Source organism: Bemisia tabaci, chromosome 9, assembly GCF_918797505.1.
Source record: "Bemisia tabaci chromosome 9, PGI_BMITA_v3".
NCBI classification, from domain to species: Eukaryota; Metazoa; Arthropoda; class Insecta; order Hemiptera; family Aleyrodidae; genus Bemisia; species Bemisia tabaci.
This window is the reverse complement of record NC_092801.1, coordinates 17,426,870-17,452,753: the sequence shown is the minus strand read 5'-3', so window position 1 is coordinate 17,452,753 and position 25,884 is coordinate 17,426,870. Positions and strand designations below refer to the sequence as shown.

The 25,884-nt window shown below is 43.2% G+C and overlaps 1 protein-coding gene across 1 annotated transcript in view; it reads right to left on the bottom strand.

Annotated features, from left to right (window-relative positions):
• Positions 1-25,884, bottom strand: part of Liprin-gamma (liprin protein kazrin) — a gene marked incomplete in the record, with an annotated part of 215,304 nt that overhangs the window by 25,981 nt on the left and 163,439 nt on the right. Inside the window, 3 exon segments of the mRNA XM_072304697.1 lie at positions 984-1,337; positions 3,051-3,321; positions 6,346-6,506. Coding sequence (XP_072160798.1) covers positions 984-1,337; positions 3,051-3,321; positions 6,346-6,381 — 661 coding nt within the window.

Sequence of the window (25,884 nt, the reverse complement as noted above, 5' to 3'; positions counted from 1 at the left end):
CCCCCCGATATTTTCGTCATTTTCCCTAACATTCCAAGGTTTTCCCTGACTGTACCAACCCTGTCATGTGCCATTAGTTTTCCCACACACATTGTAAAATATGAGCCACCAAAGTAGCACAGTGCTGCCTGTTCATTATACCAAAGATTCCCGGGATAATTTCCAATTTCCTGAAGTTCGGAGAAAATTTTGGTCTTTCAAAAGTTCCGGGGGAAATACGCCCGGATGCAGTTCCGAAGACAGTCTAATTTAATATAATAAAAATCATCAAATTTGATTAAATAGTCGGTCAAACTGACGGGAAACGCCGAAATTCCAAAAAATTCCAGAAGTAGCTGAAAATTTCGGGAACCTCAAAGATTCCGATAGAAGTTTCGATCATTTAAAAAGTTTTAAAATTCAGGATTAGTTCAAGAAAAAGGTAGCTCTACTTTCCTTCTCACTCACTCTCGTGTGCGCCCGTCTTGTCGGAGAGAGCAGGAGCGACCATATTTTCTCGAACCTGAGTTTCCTTCAGAATTCGATCTCAGCGCCTGCAATTTTATAGTAAGCAACATGGACATCCTCTGACCACGCGCGGTTGCGTCTAGGCGTTGGTGGATCATGCAAAATCTTAATTGCAATATTTTTACCATGCAATTCCTACTTATTGCAATCCGTGCTACTCGGGCAGATATCGTGGTTTTTCCTCCCTTCCAGCGGGGCGATTATTGAAACTGACGGACAAAGCGATAGACAAAGAAGACGTATGGAGTATGGAGCGATCTTATTGGTTGACATGGTTGGTTCTTATAGACTAAGGAAGAAAATGATGGACTAACTGTCGGGTCTTTAGTGGGTTGCCGTTAGTTAGTCCATTACCTACCTCCTATGTCCATTGCCACCACCTGCTTTCACCAATAGGATCCCTCCAAATCCCTTTTGTCGTCTTTGTCTATAGCTTTGTCTATAAGTTTCAATAATCGGCTCGCAGGCAAACTCACCGTGATCCGATTTGCTACTTGGTCCGGGCGTCGGGGAGGCGGGTCGGACCAGCTGGAGTTGGTCCCGGAGGTGCTTCTGGAAGTTCGGGGCGGCTCCCGCGCCCTCGGACTCGCTCCTGGGCGCCGAGAGGGCGGGTTCGCTGACGTCGCTGCTGCTCAGGCTGTCCGCCGTGCTCCGCGACGACCCCGAGTCCGCGATCGCGTCCTTGCTCTGGTCGCTGTCCGCGTCGCCGTTCGACTCGGTCCTGTCCTCCCCGTTTCCGGTCCCGTTCACCGACGTCACTTCCGGTCCGGCTCGTTCCGACGTCGCTTCCGTCCGGCTTCGCTCTGATTTCGCGTCCGGTCCGTTCCGATCTGCCAAAAAAATATGCACGTATGAGTTGACGTAGTCTTCTTAATTTTTTCCCAAAAATCGATTAAATCGAAAAAATATATTATTTGCAGGAAAATCAAGGCAAAAATCGATTTCTAGGAAAAGTATTAAGCCGTTTGTTTTTCTCAAATGGACCACTAGACAAAGCCCGAATTTGAGCAATCTGATACATGTTTCTTAACCAGAATTTCCCGTAGAAAACAATTCGCACAACGAAAATTACTGAAACCAACTCCTAACGAAGATATTAGCGTTTTTATTTCACATTGGTTACGAGGAATTTGAACTGCCCGCTCACAATTAAGAAACTCAAAGCTCAACGTGAGTCAAATCGCGCACTACAACGGTTTCAGCGAGCTCCTCAATCGCGCAATGTTCATTTCCCACCATGTGTTGTTCAAACTATAGGCAATTTGCTACAGCTGAGCCAAAGCGTCAAGATTGAAGTAGCCAGATTTTTATATCGCAGAGACTGCGATGATAATGTTTAGCGCGCGATGTGAATCACGTAGAGCATCGAGTTTTCACGAGCGAGTGGTTTGAATTCACGCATCAGGAATCATCAAATATCTTTGTAAGGAGTTGATTTTGGTAATTTCCGTTGTGCGCGTCGTGTTTTACGTGAAATTTTGGTTAAGAAACATGTTTCAGAATGCTGTAATTTGTACCTTGTCTAGTGGTCCAATTTCCCCAAAAATCGGTTAAATCGATTTCGATTATTTGCAGGAAAATCAAGGCAAAAAATTGATTTCCCGGGAAAAGTATTGAGCCGTTCGTTTATCTTAAATTCTCGAGTCTCAGCAACGCTCCTCGCAAATATAAAGTACATTTAGGGCAATGGACAAAATGCTGTTTTACAAATTAAAAACAAACAAAAAAAAATGCATCCATAATTTTTTGGAGTCAACTCCGATGCGCCACTGGGAACTTAACATGAAAGTATGGAACATCGTGCAAACTGGATTTTTTTTTTTTTTAAAAAAAAGAGCAATAAAAATGTAAAAGTAAAATACAAAATTTGCAATTAGGTTACGGTGTTTTTGCTGCGCTAGAAAAAAAAAAAACACATTGGATCTAGAGTCCAGACTCTTGAAAACATCGACAAGAAAAAATACTCTTGATTCAATCAGATTTAAGCTTAAATCAAGAACCAAGCCTCTTAATTTGAGCGGATTTCGTTTTGATTCAAGCTTGAATGTGATTGAATCAAGAGTCCTTTTTCTTGTTAATGTTTTCAAGAGTCTGGACTCTAGATCCAATGTGTGTTTTTTCCAGTGCACTGGGAACTCAACATGAAAGTATGGAACATCGTGCAAACTGGATTTTTTTTTTTTTTTTTAAAAAAAAAGAGCAATAAAAGTGTAAAAGAAAAATACAAAATTTGTAATTAGGTTACGCACTGGAAAAAAAACACATTGTATCTAGAGTCCAGACTCTTAAAAACATCGACAGGAAAAAATACTCTTGATTCATCGGATTTTTGCTTAGATCAAGAACCAAGCCTCTTAATTTGAGCGGATTCCCTTTTAATTTAAGCTTAAATCCGATTGAATCAAGAGTCATTTTTCTTGTCAATGTTTTCAAGAGTCTGGACTCTAGATCCAATGTGTTTTTTTTCCAGTGTGTAAAAGAAAAATACAAAATTTGTAATTAGGTTACGGTGTTTTCGCCGTGGATGACAGTATAATTCTCACCTTGATCCGGGGTGGAATCGGTGCGGGCGGCCGGAGGGCGGTTGCGGGCCGGGACGGGGGGCGCCGGGTTGGGGTTGGGGTGGTTCGGGGGTGGCTGTGCGGGGGTGGGGTTGGCGGAGCCATTGGTGAGGTGGAGGTGCTCGTCGAGCTTCTTGCGGGTGTGCGAGAGCTCGTCGCGGATGGCCGACATCTCCTCGTTCGCCTGGTGGATCTCGCCGTCGATCCGCGAGCCCAGTTGACGGTTCTCGTCCACCATTTTTCGGAATTTATTCTGAGGACACAGGAAAAACCAGATAAATATACATAATAAAGATAAATATATATTTAATGTTCTGAAAAACAAGAGTAGGCGGCGCACTGTGGATAGAGTCGATGGAAGATGTCGGACAAAATGTGGAAACTTTAAACGCTTATAACTCCATGAACTCATTGAAAGAATGAACATGGATGTGGTTTAATGATTTTAATTTTCGCCACCGCGCCAACCGCACTGTGTTTGGTGCAATGCATGAAGTATTCATGCAGTCTTGTAGGCGCTATGAGTTTCACGCCGCGCCGCGCGCCGTGCCGACCGCTGCTAACCGCGCTACGTTTGACGCAATGCGTGAAGTATTCATGGAGTCTTGTAGGCGCTAATGTGTTTCATGCTGACCGGCGCGCCGAGGGCACCTCCTTTCCATCTCAAGTCCTCGTCATCATTGCTCTTTGCGCCGCGCCGCTCCAGGCCAAATCGCGTGCTTGGTTTCTCTCTCAACTAGACTAATGAAAGGCGCTGTCTCTTGTATCATCAAAAGACGAACAAATTAGAAATTACTATACTATACCTCTCAGGAAATGAGGGATTTTTTGCCTTTTCTCGTTTGTAATTTTTTTTCTGAATCAGACTTTTTTCTTGATACCTACATTTGAAAAAATTACAACATTTGCCGCCCCCTAAATTTGCCACCATGGGCCGCGGCCCATGTGGCCCCCCCCTAAATCCGGTCCTGGACGGAATGTCAAAGTAAAAAAAGCTATTGCGGAAAGTCAAATTCTTAGGGGCTACAGCAAAAAGGCATATAATAAAATGGCAACTAAAATAATGTCTAGAATGGAACAAGCCTCCGCCAGTCAACAAACTATGCCTTTGGAATGACTACTAGATGGTGAACCTGTAGGATCTTCACAACGCACAAATGGACTGAGTTAAGCAGAAAAGGACCAACCCACATTTTGGAAAAAATTGAGTTATGAGCGTGGTTTTGAACTCAACCACTGCCAATCTATCGCCAAAAATTCAAAGTTTTTGTCGGAGCAAATTTTGCAGAAATAGAACTTGAAGTTTATCTTTTACATTGAGTCTTATGCAAGAGCCAAACTTCAAACCTCTTTTTCTCGGTTCGATCCCGATGTGACTTATGGTTCCTTTCTGTTTAATTCCGTCCAAATAGGGGTTTTCAAACTGGAACTAATTATTTAATGTCTCAGACATTTCTACACGAAATTCCTTGGAAATCTCCAAATATGATCTATGATATGTGCCAAACGAATCGGTTACCTTCAAATATCGTCGGGTCGACGATCTTTGAAAGGTAACAGTCAACAATTCCATTTTACGAGCCTCTTGGGAGCATTCAGTTTCAGCGGGAAGAAGAGTTATGTGTTTATCGCTCATGGATTAGTTGTGAAGCGGGAAGTGAATGGGCACCTAAGTGAACCTAACTTTGATCTTCGTTTTATCTAGAGACAAGGAGCGTCCTTCTACGATTCTCTTGAAACAGGATTTATCGGCCATTCTAGAAGTATGGTTCGTTTATCGGCCATTCTAGAAGGGTGGTTCGTTAACGCTAGGGAAAAGGTCTACAGATTGGAAGTGAAGCTACTAAAAGCATGTCCGAACGTGTATTTTGTTCGCATTAGGCTTATCTGCAGAATTCAAATTAGACCTTGCACAAAATTAGACTTACAGTTTTCAGACATGATGCTTTTGAGCGTGCACATCTTCATCGATCATCTAAGGATATAAATTAACCTTATGTTAGCACACACATAAGATTTATCTGTAGACATTATTTTGATGGCCATTTATTATTTTACTTTGACATGTTAAGTGCAGTCCAATAATGGTGGACTTTTTATGGAAGCTTTTTTTCTGATAGGTCCTCTGTCCATCAATTTAAAAAACACATTAAGTGGCGAAGCTTAAGAGTCGGAAAATTTAATTTTCCTGAACACTACGTTGCATTAAAATTAAAACAGTTAGGCTGTGGCCAACTCGAGAAAGAACTGGGACTTTCCGATAGTCGGTAGAAACTTTTGAGGCCATATTCATCGTCATTTCTTATAAAATGATTCTGAAACGCTTTCAGTATTTTAAAGGTTTAATTAATAATGGAGAATTTGCACACACAAATTTTATTGTTTTAACTGAGAGCGCCTCATGAGCTGAGTTCGCAGTATTTTTTATAATTTTTTTCTGGTACGGGAAATTGGAGAAAAATTTATTTAAAAGTGAAAAAATGTGCCACCTTATGACGTCATCTGGCGGTATTTCCCATTTAAACGCATGTATTTTAGCAGATTTGGTTATTTAGCCATATTTCCTCCGATAATTGTTCAATTTGGAAACCAAGGATACCCTCGCACTCAGTTTTCCTGGTAGTATCATTTTGAAGAAGAAATTTACAAAATTTCAGACACTTGCAAATTCTCTATTCCGAAAAAAATTAATGAATTTCAAGTTTCGTGAAATTTCTTCGCCTTTTGAAACCCTTTTCATCTCTGCTTATAAGGGAGATAACACAGTAGAGTACCTATATTAAGAGAGTATGGCCGTTGGGCCCCATGGAGAGGCTTTGGACCCAAAAATGGCGGTGCTTAGTTTTGGTTTTTGAGGGTGGGAGGGGGGTCATTGCCAACTTTTGACGGTTATCACCAACCGCACTTGCTGCCACCCTTACTACATTTAAGATAATTTTTCTCGAAAATTGCAAACGATTAGCCGTATAAATATGAAAAGAAGTCGAAATAGTGCATTTGGGTAAATTTTTTGTTACGATAAGCAAAAAAAACTACATTTTGAGTCATTTTGCATTACATTGACTTATGGCGTCCGCCATTTTTGGGTCCTCAGGGCTCCATCCAGCCTAAGATGGCTGAGCTAATCAGAAGTGGTAACATCTGTGGCCATACTATCTTAATGTAGGTACTCTATAACACAGTGAGGTCTCTGAAATTATGGTCACTGCTAGGGGTTACCCAAAAACGGACTCGATTTCCGGTTGAAAGTGGGAGAAAGTTTTGTGTATGAACTCACTTGAGCGTCGACAAGGAGCCGTTTCATGAGCGCCATGGACGTCTGGAGGACGAAGTCTTGCCGGGAGGATTCCTCGGGCCCATTTTCCTCCGCGGTCAAACATTGGTCGGCCACAAGGGTTGCCGCGATCTCCTCATTGAGACACTCGAGCACCGTAATCGCTGCAACAAAAACCAAAGTAAAAATCAATTAGCGTATTATCGACGAAAGGTATCAAGCAGACGGTCATTTCGACGCTTGAAATTTCTGATATGTTCCGGATCTTTTGCATTTTCCGGAACTTTCTCGGAACTTTTGAAAAATCTGATTCCTTTTGAATTTTTCAGATAATTGTGTTCGCAATTTCACCTAAGTTTCTGAAATTTTCAAGGAAAAATATATTCATATATTTTCTCGAAAGTAAACATTTTATTGAATTCCGGAACTATTGAGATTTTCCTGAATTTTTCCGGGAACTCTTGAAATTCCCGAAATGTTCCGGATCTTTTGCATTTTCCGGAACTGTCTCGGAACTTTAGGAAAATCTAAAAGGAGTCCCGGAACTTTCAACGGTCAGGGAGTGGGAGACATCGGAAAAAAAAAGTTCCGGATCTCAGAAATGACGGACATAGAAAGGGAGCACTGTACCTGACATAAGGGCGTAACTATACATTGAGATGAGCCCAAAAAAACATTGAAATATATGGAGGACAGGGTTCATTACAGAGTGTAGTTATGCCCTTATGTCAGGTACAGTGCTCCCATTTCATGTCCGTCAAAATTTCTGAGATCCGGAACTTTTTTTTCCAATACATCCCACTTCATGACCGTCGAAAGCTCCACAATTCCTTTTAAATTTTTTCATAAGTTCTGAGATAGTTCCGGATATTCCAAAAAATACGGCACATTTCGAGAATTTCAAAAGTTCCGGGCAAAATTCAGGAAAATCTCAAAAGTTCCGGAATTCGGAACTAGTTCCGGGAAATGGGAGCACCGGTCAGGTAGGCGACGATTTGACTTACATCCCCACCCGAAAATATTAAGATATCGGTTGAAATCCGGCATCGATGCCATTCTCGCTGGAGAAGGTGCGACGGATATATCTGCCAATAAATAAACTTCCCAGACACCAGGAGCCGAAATATTAGAACTCGGTGCTTTGTCCGCCGTTGCCATTTAACGCGAAATCTCAGGATTTCCAACGAGTTCCGGTTGCGGTCTGAGCACTATCCGCGTCGTGCGGTTGCGGAACGAACATGACAAAGGCGTTGTCTGCCTCTGCGAAAAGGTGGGTAACGCGAAGGGCTTCGCTCGCGGAATTACTGTTATTACCGACAACGACGATATTTCATCCCGATCTTCCGCCGCGCTTGGTTCCTGCATGGGCTTTGCTTTCCTTCCCCCAGGCTCCGGGTCACAAGTTCGAGAACTAGGTCTCGCTATCTTTAAAACTTTACACCGAGGTTTTTCCTACACTGAGAAAATGATACGGTTAAAATTACCGAGTTATAATGGAGATGTTGCATGTGTGAGGAATTTGCGATTTGACTGTTGATTCTTATGTAAAAGTTCGCGAGAAACACGATGGTGCCACTGGTTTTCTCTGAAATCAACTCCCAAGCTCAAAAAAAGCTCTCAAGTTGAGGCCAAAATGGAGGGGATATCCCACGCTATCCTGAGAGTCCACCTCTGCATCAAGACGAACTCTCCATGCAAAGATAGGGAGCAAATACAGTAGCAATGATGCCGTGTGTCAGTTTTAGAGTCTCTAAATAAAGTGGCAGCCCTGTCAATGTATTTGCTCCCTATCTTTGCATGGAGAGTTTGTATTGATGTAGAGGTGGACTCTCAGGATAGCGTGGGATATCCCCTCGATTTTGGCCTCAACATGAGAACTTTTTTAGAGTATGGGAGTTGATTTCAGAGAAAACCAGTGGTACCATCGTGTTACATAAGAATCAACAGTCAAATCGCAAATTCCTCACACATGCAACATCTCCATTGTGAGCAAGGTTATGGCACGCTGCGGCACGGCGCGGTGTGCTGCCCGCTCGAAACGCGCACTGACGCCTACAAACCTAAGGGGATACTTCAAGCATTGCGCAATGCGTGAAGTAGTCCCTTAGGTTTGTAGGCGCCAGTGCGCGTTTTGCGCCGAGTTTGTTTTGATGTGGAGGTGGACTCTCAGGGTAGCGTGGGATATCCCCTTCATTTGGGCCTCAAGTTGAGAGCTTTTTTTTAGCTTGGGAGTTCATTTCAGAGAAAACCAGTGGTACCATCGTGTTTCTCGCGAACTTTTACGTAAGAATCAACAGTCAAATCGCAAATACCTCACACATGCAACATCTCCATTCAATTTTTTCCAAGAAAGAATTGCGGGGGGACTTGCTTTTCTACAAGACTTGGCACTGCCGATGGACGCAAAGGCGAAGATTTTGAGTATCCGATTAGGGTGGAGCTTGTGAAATTTACCATCCTCAGCGGATCACATCGCGTTACACACACTCGTTACTCCGTAACTCGGTTCGTAACTCCGCGCAACTGCCAGCGTGAATAATTCCTCGCTAACGAATACCCTACCGCCGAAGTATGAGCTTCGGCCCCACAGATAATTGGACGCCGGGCCTCATACATATGCTCCGGATCACAGAGAGTAAATCGATTCGAACCTTCTCGTCAATCGCAGCTTCTACTCGCGTCAATTCGCGAGGATTCGAAACCGGAGTTTATCAACATGACCGCGAGAGAGGCGCTTAATCCTGGTGGACTGACGAAATTGGATCTTGCGTAGTGGCGCATCGTGTTTTGCGATAAATCGATTGATCTCTCATTTAAACCTATTAAAAAGTATCGACAAATAGGATGTGATATTAGTACTTGTGAATAAACAATGAGGCCCCCTGGCCGCTATGCGGTTCAACCTTCAGAGGGCGCTTCGTGCTCTCGTAGGCTCGCTTCGACAAAAGAACGACCAAAAGAATGACAATTTTTAATACTCAACTCTCATTTGTCCAATCTCTTTCTGGGTAGGAGAGATTGGAGAATTCGAACGGCACACGGTGGATCGAGTCAATGGGAGAGGTCGGACAAAATGTGAAAATTTTAAATGCTTTTAACTCCATTTATGCCAAACTTTGAGGTTCTGAAAGTGGTTTCATTGGTTTTCTCGTAAAATTGTCTTCTTTTAGCACCCCTTAGATTTAAAAATGGGACGAAAAAAACATCAAAATTCGCAGATTTTGAAAACAATTTCATATCCGACCTCTCTAATTGACTCGATCCACTGTGCGGTAGCATTACTGTAGAAGCATGTATGGAAAGGGGGGGTTGGCAAAAGAGGGGTGTTTTCGACTTAACGGCAGGGGTCCGCACTCCCGTCTGCATCAGATAACCCGGGGGCGTCCGTTTCTCATTTGGAGACAATTGCCTGTCGATAGCCGCAAAAATCATGAAAATCGGCCCGGTAGAACGCTGGAACTAAGCGTTACCAGATGCGTAAATTCAGGAGATCTCGGAGCTAGCTATCTTCTAGAAAAGTTCATGCGGACAGCTCGTTGCTCTTTCCTGCGCTCGGCTGTGGAGTTGTGTGGTTTCTGCTCGAAACGGGATAAGTCTTTGCCCGTAGACGACGGGAGACGCGGAAGGGATCCCTTCTGACCCTTGGGCCGGGCGCCGAGCGTGAACTTTGATTACGACTTTCTTCTCGACTCCGAGACTCTGACCTGCGCCTCCCGGTTTACTTTCACTCTCGAGCGGCTCCCAGCTATTCCGGTAAAATTGAATTAGGATTGTCCGCCCCCACTCCCGCGCTATGGAAAAAGGGCTTTTGAAATTTCGGACGGCGCCAGATTTCCCTCCATAAAATACAAGTCCCTAAACACTGGAAAAAAAAAACACATTGAATCTAGAGTCCAGACTCTTGAAAACATTGACAAGAAAAATACTCTTGATTTAATCAGATTTTTGCTTCAATAAAAAGGAAATCCGCTCAAATTAAGAGGCTTGGTTCTTGATTTAAGCGAAAATCCGATTGAATCAAGAGTATTTATTCTTGTCAATGTTTTTCAGAGTCTGGACTCTAGATCCGATGTGTTTTTTTTTTTTTCCCCCAATGTAAAATACAAGTCTCCAAATAGCAAAAGGAGCTCTCGCGCGTGTGGGGGCGATTTGCGATTTAGGTGCTGATTCCTGCGTAAAATTTTGCGAGAGACATGAAGCACTGGTTTTCTCTGAAAGGGAGCTCAGAAGCGTCTAATCGGAGAATTTCATTGAAAGGAACCTCCGTCCTGTGCAGGGCCTAATTTAGGGGGTGGCCACTTTGACCGCGGCCCATGGTGGCAAATTTAGGGGGTGGTAAATGTTGCAATTTTTTCAAATGTAGGTGTCAAAAAAAATCGGATTCAGGGAAAAAATTACAAAAGAGAAAAGGCGACAAAATCTCTAGAGAGTTAAAATATAGTAATTGCTCATTTGTTTGTCTTTCGGTGACACAAGAGACAGCGCCTTTCATTAGACTGGTTGAGAGAGACGCAATTTGGCCTGAAGCGGAACGGCGCAGAGAGCAATGATGACGAGGGCTTGAGATGAAAAGGAGAAGCCCTCGGCGCGGTGGTCGGCATGTGACACATATTAGCGCCTACAAGAATGCATGAATACTTCACGCATTGCGTCAGACACAGTGCGGTCAGCAGTGGTCGACGTGACTCGCATAGCGCCTGCAAGACTCCATGAATACCTCACGCACTGCGTCAAACGCAGTGCGGTCAGCAGCGGTTGGCGTGAAACTCATACTGCCTACAAGACTGCATGAATGCTTCACGCATTGCGTCAAAAACAGCAGCAGCGGTCGGTGGGAAACGCTTAACGCCTACAAGACTGTGAGGATACTTCCCGCATTGCTCCGAACACAAAGCGGTTGGTGCGGTGGCGGAAATTAAAATTATTAAACCACATTCATGTTTATTCATTCATAACTTTTGCGTTCATTTCTCATTAACGAAAGGCCTTGTCCACACAGAGATAGGTTTTCGGAACTTAACTTTTGCGCGAAGTTCCGGGAACTTTTGCTAGTGTTGACAGGGCTTTCACAAAAAATGTGCCCAACACGAGTAAACGCATCTTATGCACCCCTCCTCCTCCGGCACGTTCACTTAATGGTTTGTATCGATGTTTCAAAACGAATGAGAAGGGAGCGGCAAAATACAGGCGGCCCATGGGCGGCAAGTAGGTAAATCCGACCCTGGTCCTGTGTCAAATTGCCACGAATCATCTAAAAGACTTTTAGAAATCGTTTGGATGAATAAAAATCGACCAATTTCATTTCAATTACATAAACAGGGTATTTTTCATTTTCATGTTAGGCTAAAGTTAGGAAAGACAGCCGTAAGTGATATCTTCTGTATGCTTACGCGGTTGCGTTATGGACCGCTCACAAAATACACATTTTCAGGTTAGACATTGGCAGAAAGAGGGCGACACTTTACTTCAAAGCGCTGTTTTCATTGGCTCTCTGGTGGAATAATGTCACATACGGCTGTTTTGCCGGAAACTACGTCATTTTTTGCGCACTTACGGCTTTCTCATGTGTTCCGTTTTCATTAAAATCAGACGAATTTTGCTGTCCTAACTATTTCAGTGATATAGTCTAAAAGAGATTAGACGAATTTTGAAGGAAACTCGATTTCGAAAATTTGGCACTAACTGCTGCTCTCTATGCTATCACGGCAGTAGAGCCCCTCTCTCTTTCGTGGAGCACTGGAAAAAAAAAACACATGGATCTAGAGTCCAGACTCTTGAAAACATTGACAAGAAAAAATACTCTTGATTCGATCGGATTTTTGCTTGAATCAAAACGAAATCCGCGTAAATTAAGAGGCTCGGTTCTTGATTTAAGCTAGATTCTAATTCAATCGAGAGTACTTTTTTTTGTCGATGTTTTTAAGAGTCTAGACTCTGGATCCAATGTGTTTTTTCCAGTGCTCGTTTTCATGAAAATCAGATGAATTTTGCAGTTTTAACTATTTCAGCGATTGCATCTAAAAGAGATTAGACACATTTTGAAGGAAACTCGATTTTAAAAATTTGGCACTAACTGCTGCTCTCTATGATATCACGGCAGTAGAGCCCCTCTCTCTTTCGTGGAGCACTGGAAAAAAAAACACAATGGATCTAGAGTCCAGACTCTTGAAAACATTGACAAGAAAAAGGACTCTTGATTCAATCAGATTTAGGCTTAAATCAAAAGGAAATCCGCTCAAATTAAGAGGCTTGGTTTTTGATTTAAGCTAGATTCTGATTGAATCAAGAGTACTTTTTCTTGTCGATGTTTTTAAGAGTCTGGACTCTAGATCCAATGTGGTTTTTTTCCAGTGAATGTCACTTACGGCTCTTTCACCTGCAACTACGTCATTTTTGCGCACTTACGGCTTTCTCGTGGGTCTCGGTTTCATTAAAATCAGATGAATTTTGCAGTTTTAACTATTTCAGTGATTTAGTCTAAAAGAGATAAGACGAATTTTGAATGAGACTCGATTTCGAAAATTTGGCACTTACTGCCCTCTTTGCTATCACGGCAGTGGAGCCCCTCTCCTTTTCTTGAAAAGTCACATTTAAATCAGCGATTTTCCCGCTCACCACGGCAACGCGCGACGGACCATCTGCGCGGGTCACCGCGAATTATTACAACGGAAACATATCAGCGCTTTTTCATTTTTTCCCCGCTGCGAACCCTTTGAAAGGGCCCATCCTCGTCGTTTCCCTCTTTCCAGAAACGGACGCCCCCGGGTTATCTGATGCAGACGGGAGTGCGGGCCCCTGCCGTTAAAAGTCGAAAACACCCCTCTCCTGCCAACCCCCCCCCCCCCTTCGATACATGCTCGTACAGCAATGCTGCCGCACAGTGGATCGAGTCAATTAGAGAAGTCGGACATGACATTTTTTACAAAAACTGCGGATTTTGATGTTTATTTCGTCCCATTTTTAATTTAAGGTGATTCAATAGACGCCATATTTTGTATCAGAACGGCATACGATATATCGCATCAATTGGTTCCATTTTCTCAGCTACTCGTCATTTTTCTCCAATTTTGAGATCGCAATTCTGTTGTCAGGAGACTAAATCACTCACTTACCAATTTTAACAAAGAAATTCAACGTAATAAAAGCGTGATTTTTTTAGAGAGAAAACATCGCATTCGATACTGATATCGAAACTGCACTAGAAAGCGATATTTTCTCTCTAAAAAAAACCACGCCCTTATTACGTTGCATTTCTTTGTTAAAATTGGAAGGTGATTGCTTTAGTTTCCTGACAGTAGAATTGCCATCTCAAAATTGGAGAAAAATGACGAGTAGCTGAAAAAATGGAACCAATTGATGCGATATATCGCATGCCGTTCTGACACGAAATAAGGCGTCCATCGAATCACCTAAAGGGATGCTACAAGAAGACAATTTTACGAGAAAACCAATGGAACCACTTTCAGAACCTCAAAGTTTGGCATAAATGGAGTTAAAAGCATTTAAAGTTTCCAAATTTTGTCCAACCTCTCCTATTGACTCGATCCACCGTGTGCCGTTCGAATTCTCCGGAGGGAGCGCAGGAAAGAGCAACGAGACGTCCGCATGAACTTTTCTAGAAGATCATCCGCATGTAGTCTGAAAAATTCTGAAAATCTCTTTTGCACATTGCAACAACCCGCACTTCCACCTACGGTATTGCTACGTGATCCCTTTGACTTCTTTGTCTATCATTACAAATTCTAGATCAGTTTCAAAATTCAGCCCGCAGACGAAAGAACGTAACCGCATTCCGGTGACGTGGCGAGCTTTATGATATCATCACCTCCCGGCCAAAGTATCACAAACGCCATGCGAAGTTTCAAAATGTCCGCCGCCATTTTATATTCTTACAGAGAAATTGTTCAACGAAGCTGTCCGTAAATTTCCATGAATTTTCTTTGTGCTGCCAATAGAATTCAGAGAAAGCTTCAAACAGATTCAACCATAAATATCTCTGTAAAAAAAAAGAAGAAAAAAAGGGGGGAATGGCGTCGAAAATGGCGTTTGAAACGTCGCATGGCGTTTGTGACACGTTGGCCGGAAAGTGACGATATATCGATTGATCTGACTTGATCTACCAATGGGAAACGATCGATAAACAGGGTGCTCGCAACGAACACCTCACTGGAAAAAAAACGCATTGGACCTAAAGTCCAGACTCTTAAAAACATCGACAAGAAAAAATACTCTTGATTAAATCAGATTGAAGCTTAAATCAAGAACCAAGCCTCTTAATTTGAGCGGATTTCCTTTTGATTTAAGCTTAAATCTGATTGAATCAAGAGTCCTTTTCTTGTCAATGTTTTCAAGAGCCGGGACTCTAGATCCAATGTGTTTTCTTTCCAGTGAGCTTAATATTCGATTCTTTACCAAGGCTTCAATTAAGGAAATATCGATAGTCAATCATTCATGCCTCGCCACTGCTACATTCCAACGTTCAAATTTTACGCGTTCAGAACCTTTTTCGCAATTTGACAACACCGCATCGTGCAGACGGAAAGGCGGGCGTAGGCGTAGGATCGGGAAGAATTATGTCGACAAGTTTTATCGGGGACCCCTTTTCCCCGTCGAAATCCCCCATTTTTGTTTTATCTCAGAATTTCCATGTCGCGTCGAGCGTAAAATATATAGGCCCCTCTGAGAAAAAGCAGTAAGTGGGTTCCGAAGGGTTCCTCAGAATCCACAAGGATGCATGGTAATCAGAGCTCACGGTGGTGTGCACTTACTGTTGTCTACCAGAGGAAACGTGTTCGTTGAGTCTCGGATAGTGCATTTTCGTCACCTGCTTAGGTTTAGTCTTATTCGTTGGAATTTTTGTGGACACGGTTTTTATCATAAGACATTTGGAATCAGAAGGCAGGGCAGGGTGTCTACTAAAACAGGCAAGCCAAAAATCAGTACTTTTACAGTACTTTTTCAGTAAATTCCCAAAAAATTCAGAACTTCCTCAATGCAAAAATTCAGTACTTTTTCAGTGCCTCCATTAAACGAAATTCGAAAAATGTCAAAAATTGGAATTTCTCGCTCAAATTGAGACAAAAATGACCAAAAAATGAGAAAAATCCGGATCTTTTGCGGAATTTTTGCACTTTTCCAGTACTTCCGGACCCCCCCCCCCCTTAAAAATTGGTACTACTTCCGGACTTTCCGGACTTGTAGACACCCTGCAGAAGGTCAGCAGCGGGGTGCGTTGCCTAAAATGCTGGGACACCCTATATTATGGGGCATGATTTCGTACCCCATTTGGTTCATTCCGGGTATTTTCCGATTATTATCTCTTCCCGATGAAGGTCGTTGTGCATGACAGCTCGTCAAGTCGAAAAAATCTCAGAGCTCGACCCTAAGCTGCCTCCGTAGAGGCTCCACACAATTTTGCAAGGCTGATTGAATAAACCGATGTTGAAACCTTCCGAATCCATTCCTCGATGACCCCTGGAGTCCATACGAATGCCAATAACTCGTGGCTCATGAGATAATCGAAATGTTCCGTTTTAGTATCGAGCGATTCAAATTAACCGACATTAAGATGCGCTGCGCGAACGGTATTACTTTCCGAGCCCGCGCTCATCATCGATCTTCGAATTCCCATCTTTCACGCATGCGCGTAATTGGAACCGGCGTTTTCGATACCTCCGGCTTCCTTTTTTGGACCTCGGGAGGCGTTCACCTGCCCGCGATTTCAGCCGCAACCGCTTGGTTTATTCAGATTTACTGCCCTTCCACGGTAGAACGTCGTATGGGCCTTTGATTGCTGCCAAGTTTCCTCCAAATTATCGGGAAAGTTGTAAAGCGCTTTTCCTAGAGTACCAGTGGCAAGGCGTGAATGATCGATTATCGATATCTCCCCATTTGAAGCGATGGTAAAGAGCCGATTATTAAGGTGTTCGTTGCAAACACCCTAATAATCGATCCTTTTCTGTATCGTTATCTTCAATCGTTAATCTCCTTACACTTACGGATAGTTTAGGACTTGAAAATTTGGAAAAAATTCAACCACATTCGAGGTTTTCACGAAGTATCACGGGCACTATTCCTTAAAAGAGTCAGTTTCCACGGTGTCTACTAAAACTGACTTACCAAAAATCAGTACTTTAACAGTACATTCCCAAGAAATCCAGTACCTCCTCAACAGAAAAATTCGGTGATTTTCATTCCTCCATTTGACGAAACTCTAGAAATTTTAAACATTTGAATTTCTCAATCATATTGCGACATAAAAGACAAAAAATGAAAAAAATTCCGGACCTTCTTACGAAATTTCCGCACTTTTTCAGTACTTCCGGACCGCCCTTAAAAATTCAGTACCATTTCCAGGCTTTCCAGAAATTCCGGACTCGTAGACACCCTGGCTTCACTGTACACTGAAAAAAAACACACTGGATCTAGAGTCCAGACTCTTGAAAAAATTGACAAGAAAAAGATGATTCAATCTCATGACTCATGATTCAATCAGATTTTTGATTAAATCAAAAGGAAATACGCTCAAATTAAGAGGCTTGATTCTTGATTTAAGCTTAAATCTCATTGAATCAAGAGTCCTTTTTCTTGTCAATGTTTTCAAGAGTCTGGACTCTAGATCCAATGTATTTTTTTTCCAGTGTAGGTTAAACTGCGGATATAATTCTGTGAAAATTTAGCGGAAAAAGTTCCCAACTTTGCAACACTCAAATGTTGATGTGGAGTTTTCGCTCAGCACGACGGATTAGCGACCGATCCACGCGCGCGTTCGAAGGATTGATTTACGATCAAGCGGACATCACTAAATATCGCGGAATTAATGTAACGCCGGCTATCGTCGACTTCGATCCACGAAAGCTCATAAATCTAATGGAACTTGGTTTTCATGCCATCCTGAAACGTTACTAAGAATTTGATTGTTAAATGGGTCTGTTGCGATAGTCACAAAATGGAGCTTTCATGTTTGGAACCTTTACATTCGGAACAATAGATGGGTTATTGTTGTTAAGCTGATCAGAGAATCGCATTTTAAGGATTAAAGCGATTTAATCATTGAACAATATACATTAGCAAAATATAATGAGATCAGGGTGTCTACTAAAACAGATTGATAAAAAATCATTACTTTCACGGTACTTTTTCAGTTTATTCCCAAGAAATTCGGTACCTCCTCTAAGAAAAAATTCAGTACTTTTCTAGTACCCTCATTTGACGAAATTCGAAAAATTTCAAAGATTTGAATTTCGCTCTCAGACTGCGACAAAAATAACAACAATTCCTTGAATGCTTTTCAATCCGTGCGTAATGCGTATGCTTCAAATAGCGCAAACTCACTCCTGCATAATTATGAGCATTGAAACCTTATCTATATCTGCACATAGATTAAACAATAGAGCTATGTATGTGGAACACAAAGCAAAGCAAATGTTGATAATTGAGGATTAAAATTCTAAAAATTAAACCCATCAACATTACTGCGAACAAACGGTTAATGAGAATGGTCGTAGCTCATTTAAAATAAGGAACCTTGGAAATTAGAATATCAAACGCTATGATTGGTACAAAGTCACTGACCATTAAACCCGTGAGGAAGACGAGAGTTTCAAACCGGAAAAAATTACCCTTGCATAGTAATGCAAAGTTACACTCGACGAATTGTTTTTCGATACAGAAGGAGCACGAATGGCCTGTGTCACACTATCAAAGCTAGCAATCAAAATATCAAGGTTGGGTGTCGTGATTGGCTTATTCGATGACTTGGATCAATCACAGCACTTGACCTTGACATTTTGATGGAGTATTTTGATAGTGTGACACAGGCTTTTTGATGCGGTCATCATTGCTGCTCAACTCAAAACTACTCTCGACTCAACGCCCCGCCCCCCTCCTTCCACCCAAATGTGACTTTTGCGTTTCTTCTAAACTCGGTCTATTGAAGTTAGTACCCTTTTGTAACAAAAAAAAAAAAAAAAAAAAAAAAAAAAAAATAGACGAGTTCTCATTCATTTCTATCGACCCTCAAACTTTCAATCGAGTCAAATTCCTCTGCAAAAATACGCCTCTTCACATCGACAGAGCTACCGACGCGTGTAATTGACTATAGAATTCCAGCTTCGAGTCCGCACTTAAATTGACTTGCGAAAAGGGCGATAGTGTATAAACCTATGAGCTTTGACTCCCGTTGTTATCCAGGCGACCCAGGGTTCAAGCGTTCTTGACCTTCCGCCCTTTTCACATTAGTCGATACACTTGTCGTCACTGCTGTGACACTAGGACTTAACTCCATTTCCACAACCGCTTTTCAAAGCATGGCGTTATACGGGAATTAGGATTCATCTCGAAAAGCGATTACGTTGTTGGGCCCGGAAAGCGTCGTTTTGTCCGGAGCCAGACGACCCTCCAGGAAACAGCTTCCTTTACTACTATGCTCATGAAAAACACCGTATGAACATTCGGATGTTGCCAAATTTTTTTCGATAAAATCAATCTTTTTGAAGTAAGGTATGCATATTTCTTCTTATAATTTCAAGAGATATTAGATCGAAAGAATTGCGAATACAATTATTGGAAAAATTAAAAGGAAAATAATCTTGCACAGGACGAAAGGACGTAACTTCATTGACTGAAAGAATTAAAATTATTACAAAAAATGTACGCGTGCAATGTTTCCCAGAATTTTTATGATTCACGCATGAAATTAGATTACTTTGACTGAGAGAGCATGGGCATGTTCCAAACGTACATTTTACAGAGGTGAAAAGCTAATGTAACCACATGGGTACTTCATGTAGCATTGTTTGTTGAAAATCCACATTGAAACATTGCAGTCACTTACTAAAAAGCACTTAACAATTATTACGACAGCGTTGCTTTATTTGGACTGCATTTTTGCAAAAAGGAGCCACTAGCATTGCAATGATGCTAAGATTGTGCAATTTCATGTTTTGCAATAAAATTGCGGAAATCGTGAAAAACTAAGAAATTTAGATGGTAATTTGTGTCTTAAATTTACAGTTTTTAGCGAGTAAAATAGAAACTTTTAATGGATAATCGGGTTTTTCCTCCAAGACAAAAGAAGTTGCACAATCTTAGCAACATTGCAATGCTAGTGGTTCCTTTTTGCAAAATGCAATCTATTTACAAAACGATTTTTTTTTGTTAGGAATTTTTAACTACAACATTGTTATTCAGCAATTTAATTGTTTCCGTGTACGAATTTTCGCGAGGACGACGACAAAACATTCAAAAATGTCTCTGAAAATTATCCTTTATCCGAAGCGATTTGGCAACCTCTAAAAGCTCATACGGCGTTCTTCCTCAGCACGGCAGTACAGCTCGGGCGGCGAATTGAGGCAACTCCTCGAGGTGACAAAAGCTCAAAGCTCGAGCTTTTCAAAAGGGCGTCAGCCGGAAGAGGGGGGCAGGGTATGAAGGGCTTGGGGGGAGGGGGCAAGGGGGTGGGAGGCAGGGGCGATCTCAAATCGAGCGGATTGAGAGAATTAATAGGCTCTGCTTGTGACTGCTTATCCGATCCTGGAGTCGGGGTCCTCTGCCTCCGCCGACTCATCGCACTCCGTGTTTATCTTAGCCGGCTTTAATTTGATTTGTACCCCCCCCCCCCCCCCGCCCGATCCTCGGAGCCGAATTGAAGACCAGCTTTCGCTTGGTTAGAGGATAAAAGCTCTCCTAAGTGCTCGGGTCGCCGTTGTCAAGTTTAGACGACGAGCTAATAAACAAACAAACTAATAAATCGTAGTGGCGTGGCGTGCTTTCGATCGATTAATTCGTCGTTTCCAGCGAGCTGATTATTTAAGTTGATTGACAAAGCTATAGACAAAGAGGACATACTGGATATGGAGCGATCCTATTGGTTCATGGAGAATTTGCACGCAAATTTTTTATCACTTCATCCGAGAGTGCTTTAAGTGTTGATTTCGCAGTATTTTTTACAATTTTCTTCTGACATAGGAAATGCTTTAAAAATCGATTTAAAAGTGAGGAAATGCACCGCCTAGTGACGTCATCTGGCGGGATTTCCCATTTAAACGCATGTATTTTAGCAGAAACGGTTCTTTTGTCATATCTCCTTCAAGAATTGCTCACTTTATGAATCAAGTGTATCGTCGTGTTCAGTTCACTCAGTACATTCTACTTAAACACGAAATTCATCAAATTTCAGACCCTGCAAATTCTCCATTTGGGCGGTTCTTACAGACTAAGGAGGTAAATGATAGACTAACTAAAGGGTCGCTTGTCGGTTGCCGTTGGTTAGTCTATTACCTACTTTGTCCGTTGCAACCACCCGCTTCCACCAATGGGATCCCTCCATGCCCCTTTTGTCCTCTTTGTGTATATCTATTTCTATCGATTTCGAAAATCAGCCTGCTGGTAGTTAGTAAGAAGGGGAAGGTGACAGTCTAAAAGTGCAGTCTCGCAGGTTTTCATTGAGACCTATACGCTACTTGGGGTTAGGGATTTTTCTAAGAACTTACTTACGTGCTTACGGCTTTCTTTGCTTCGCTGCCGGGCTCAGGAAGAACACAGTAAGTAGCAACATTCGAGGGTTGCCAAATTTCCCTGGATAAAACATGTACTTTTGACGATATCCATACTCATGTTGTATGATACCCCTTCTGTCTTCTTTGTCTATACCCTTGTCTATTAATCTCAACATCTCTGATTCGTCTCCTTGAACCTCCGCGGTTAGGTATTTACAGAATTTTTAAGAACAACAGGTAAAGCTACGGAAAAGCACTGACAAATCGGGGAACTTTGAAATGCCATCAAATCTGCAACACCGCCCTGTCCGGTCGGTTCGATAAGCTCCAAACGCTAAGACTCGACAATCGACCCCATTTTCAGGTACCCTTCCTTCAAGTCCACATCGGCATACTTAAAATTCAAGCTTTGTGGGCAGCGAGACCGCAAGCGGATCAACCAAGATGCCCAAGAAATGGAGGTAAACGTGTTCTGCTGCGTTACCAATGACCGCGGTATTGCCCAAATTTTCAAAATCGAGTTTCCTCCAAAATTTAACTGATCTATTCCTAGACGAAAAGTTGGCGATTTGATTGGTGTCAGCGTGCGTTCAAGTTTAGTTTAGAACTTAAAGATTCATTACCGAGGGGAAAATTCATTCGAACACGGCATTCCCCTAAACAGAAAAGGCTGTTCAGTGAAATAAGAGATTCTGGAATCTTGATAAACAATTATTCATGGTGGATCTACCTCTGATGAACTAAAAACAACAAAATTCGTCTTGTACACTGAAAAAAAAGGAAGAAAAAAAAAAATCTTTGACGAGCATGATAATTTTTAAATTTGCCGCCAAGAATTTTTTTTTATCTTGCTTTAAGCTGTCTTTTTCTTGATTCAAGAAAAATAATGCTTGGATTAAGCAAAAAAATACCTTACATTAACCTCGTGATTCGTGATTCAATTCGTGATCAATTCGTGATTCCGGAGGATCCGAAGGGCGCTAAAACGACCGTTCGGCCGATCGAATCACTTGAATCGCGATCCCTCACTTCTGACTTTCACGCGAGTTTTTGTGTGGATGGTGTGCAATTCGTGATTCTGGAGGCTCCTAAGGACGCTAAAACGACCGTTCGGCCGATCGAATCACTTGAATCGTGATCCCTCACTTGTGACTTTTACACAAGTTTTTGTGTGGATGGTGTGCAATTCGAGATTCTGGAGGCTCCTAAGGACGCTAAAACGCCCGTTCGGCCGATCGAATCACTTGAATCGTGATCCCTCACTTGTGACTTTTACACAAGTTTTTGTGTGGATGGTGTGCAATTCGAGATTCTGGAGGCTCCTAAGGGCGCTAAAACGACCGGTAGGCCGATCGAATCACTTGAATCGGGATCCCTCACTTGTGACTTTCACGCGAGTTTTTGTGTGGATGGTGTGCAATTCGAGATTCTGGAGGCTCCTAAGGACGCTAAAACGACCGGTCGGCCGATCGAATCACTAGAATCGCGATCCCTCGCTTCTGACTTTCACGCGAGTTTTTGTGTGGATGGTGTGCAATTCGTTATTCTGGAGTCTCCTAAGGACGCTAAAACGACCGGTCGGCCGATCGAATCACTTGAATCGTGATCCCTCACTTGTGACTTTTACACAAGTTTTTGTGTGGATGGTGTGCAATTCGAAATTCTGGAGGCTCCTAGGGACGCTAAAACACCCGTTCGGCCGATCGAATCACTTGAATCGCGATCCCTCACTTGTGACTTTCACGCGAGTTTTTGTGTGGATGGTATGCAATTCGTGATTCTGGAGTCTCCTAAGGACGCTAAAACGACCGTTCGGCCGATCGAATCACTAGAATCGCGATCCTTCGCTTCTGAATGTCACGCGAGTTTTTGTGTGGATGCTGTGCAATTCGTCATTCTGGAGGCTCCTAAGGACGCTAAAAGGCCCGTTCGGCCGATCGAATCACTTGAATCGTGATCCCTCACTTGTGACTTTTACACAAGTTTTTGTGTGGATGGTGTGCAATTCGAGATTCTGGAGGCTCCTAAGGGCGCTAAAACGACCGGTCGGCCGATCGAATCACTTGAATCGAGATCCCTCGCTTCTGACTATCACGCGAGTTTTTGTGTGGATAGTGTGCAATTCGTGATTCTGGAGGCTCCGAAGGGCGCTAAAATGACCGTTCGGCCGATCGAATCACTTGAATCGCAATCCCTCACTTGTGACTTTTACACAAGTTTTTGTGTGGATGGTGTGCAATTCGAGATTCTGGAGGCTCCTAAGGGCGCTAAAACGACCGGTCGGCCGATCGAATCACTTGAATCGCATTCCCTCACTTGTGACTTTTACACAAGTTTTTGTGTGGATGATGTGCAATTCGAGATTCTGGAGGCTCCTAAGGGCGCTAAAACGACCGGTCGGCCGATCGAATCACTTGAATCGTGATCCCTCACTTGTGACTTTTACACAAGTTTTTGTGTGGATGGTGTGCAATTCGAAATTCTGGAGGCTCCTAGGGACGCTAAAACGCCCGTTCGGCCGATCGAATCACTTGAATCGCGATCCCTCACTTGTGACTTTCACGCGAGTTTTTGTGTGGATGGTATGCAATTCGTGATTCTGGAGTCTCCTAAGGACGCTAAAACGACCGTTCGGCCGATCGAATCACTAGAATCGCGATCCTTCGCTTCTGAATGTCACGCGAGTTTTTGATTGGATGCTGTGCAATTCGTCATTCTGGAGGCTCCTAAGGACGCTAAAAGGCCCGTTCGGCCGATCGAATCACTTGAATCGCAATCCCTCACTTGTGACTTTAACACAAGTTTTTGTGTGGATGGTGTACAATTCGAGATTCTGGAGCCTCCTAAGGGCGCTAAAACGACCGGTCGGCCGATCGAATCACTTGAATCGCGATCCCTCGCTTCTGACTATCACGCGAGTTTTTGTGTGGATGGTGTGCAATTCGTGATTCTGGAGGCTCCGAAGGTCGCTAAAATGACCGTTCGGCCGATCGAATCACTTGAATCGCAATCCCTCACTTGTGACATTTACACAAGTTTTTGTGTGGATGGTGTGCAATTCGAGATTCTGGAGGCTCCTAAGGGCGCTAAAACGACTGGTCGGCCGATCGAATCACTTGAATCGCAATAACTCACTTGTGACTTTTACACAAGTTTTTGTGTGGATGGTGTGCAATTCGAGATTCTGGAGGCTCCTAAGGGCGCTAAAACGACCGGTCGGCCGATCGAATCACTTGAATCGCGATCCCTCACTTCTGACTTTCACGCGAGTTTTTGTGGGGATGGTGTGCAATTCGTTATTCTGGAGTCTCCTAAGGACGCTAAAACGACCGGTCGGCCGATCGAATCACTTGAATCGTGATCCCTCACTTGTGACTTTTACACAAGTTTTTGTGTGGAAGCTGTGGAATTCGTCATTCTGGAGGCTCATAAGGACGCTAAAAGGCCCGTTCGGCCGATCGAATCACTTGAATCGTGATCCCTCACTTGTGACTTTTACACAAGTTTTTGTGTGGATCGTATGCAATTCGAGATTCTGGAGGCTCCTAAGGGCGCTAAAACGACCGGTCGGCCGATCGAATCACTGGAATCGCGATCCCTCGCTTCTGACTTTCACGCGAGTTTTTGTGTGGAAGGTGTGCAATTCGAGATTCTGGAGGCTCCGAAGGTCGCTAAAATGACCGGTCGGCCGATCGAATCACTTGAATCGCGATCCCTCACTTCTGACTTTCACGCGAGTTTTTGTGGGGATGGTGTGCAATTCGTTATTCTGGAGTCTCCTAAGGACGCTAAAACGACCGGTCGGCCGATCGAATCACTTGAATCGTGATCCCTCACTTGTGACTTTTACACAAGTTTTTGTGTGGATTGTGTGCAATTCGAAATTCTGGAGGCTCCTAGGGACGCTAAAACGCCCGTTCGGCCGATCGAATCACTTGAATCGAGATCCCTCACTTGTGACTTTCACACAGAGTTTTTGTGTGGATGGTATGCAATTCGTGATTCTGAAGTCTTCTAAGGACGCTAAAACGACCGGTAGGCCGATCGAATCACTAGAATCGCGATCCTTCGCTTCTGAATGTCACGCGAGTTTTTGTGTGGATGCTGTGCATTTCGTCATTCTGGAGGCTCCTATGGACGCTAAAATGCCCGTTCGGCCGATCGAATCACTTGAATCGCAATCCCTCACTTGTGACTTTTACACAAGTTTTTGTGTGGATCGTATGCAATTCGAGATTCTGGAGGCTCCTAAGGGCGCTAAAACGACCGGTCGGCCGATCGAATCACTGGAATCGCGATCCCTCGCTTCTGACTTTCACGCGAGTTTTTGTGTGGAAGGTGTGCAATTCGTGATTCTGGAGGCTCCGAAGGGCGCTAAAATGACCGTTCGGCCGATCGAATCACTTGAATCGCAATACCTCACTTGTGACTTTTACACAAGTTTTTGTGTGGATGGTGTGCAATTCGAGATTCTGGAGGCTCCTAAGGGCGCTAAAACGACCGGTCGGCCGATCGAATCACTGGAATCGCGATCCCTCGCTTCTGACTTTCACGCGAGTTTTTGTGTGGATGGTGTGCAATTCGAGATTCTGGAGGCTCCTAAGGGCGCTAAAACGACCGTTCGGCCGATCGAATCACTTGAATCGCAATCCCTCACTTGTGACTTTTACACAAGTTTTTGTGTGGATGGTGTGCAATTCGAGATTCTGGAGGCTCCTAAGGGCGCTAAAACGACCGGTCGGCCGATCGAATCACTTGAATCGCATCCCTCACTTGTGACTTTTACACAAGTTTTTGTGTGGATGGTGTGCAATTCGAGATTCTGGAGGCTCCTAAGGGCGCTAAAACGACCGGTCGGCCGATCGAATCACTTGAATCGTGATCCCTCACTTGTGACTTTTACACAAGTTTTTGTGTGGATGGTGTGCAATTCGACATTCTGGAGGCTCCTAAGGACGCTAAAACGCCCGTTCGGCCGATCGAATCACTTGAATCGCGATCCCTCACTTGTGACTTTCACACAAGTTTTTGTGTGGATGTATGC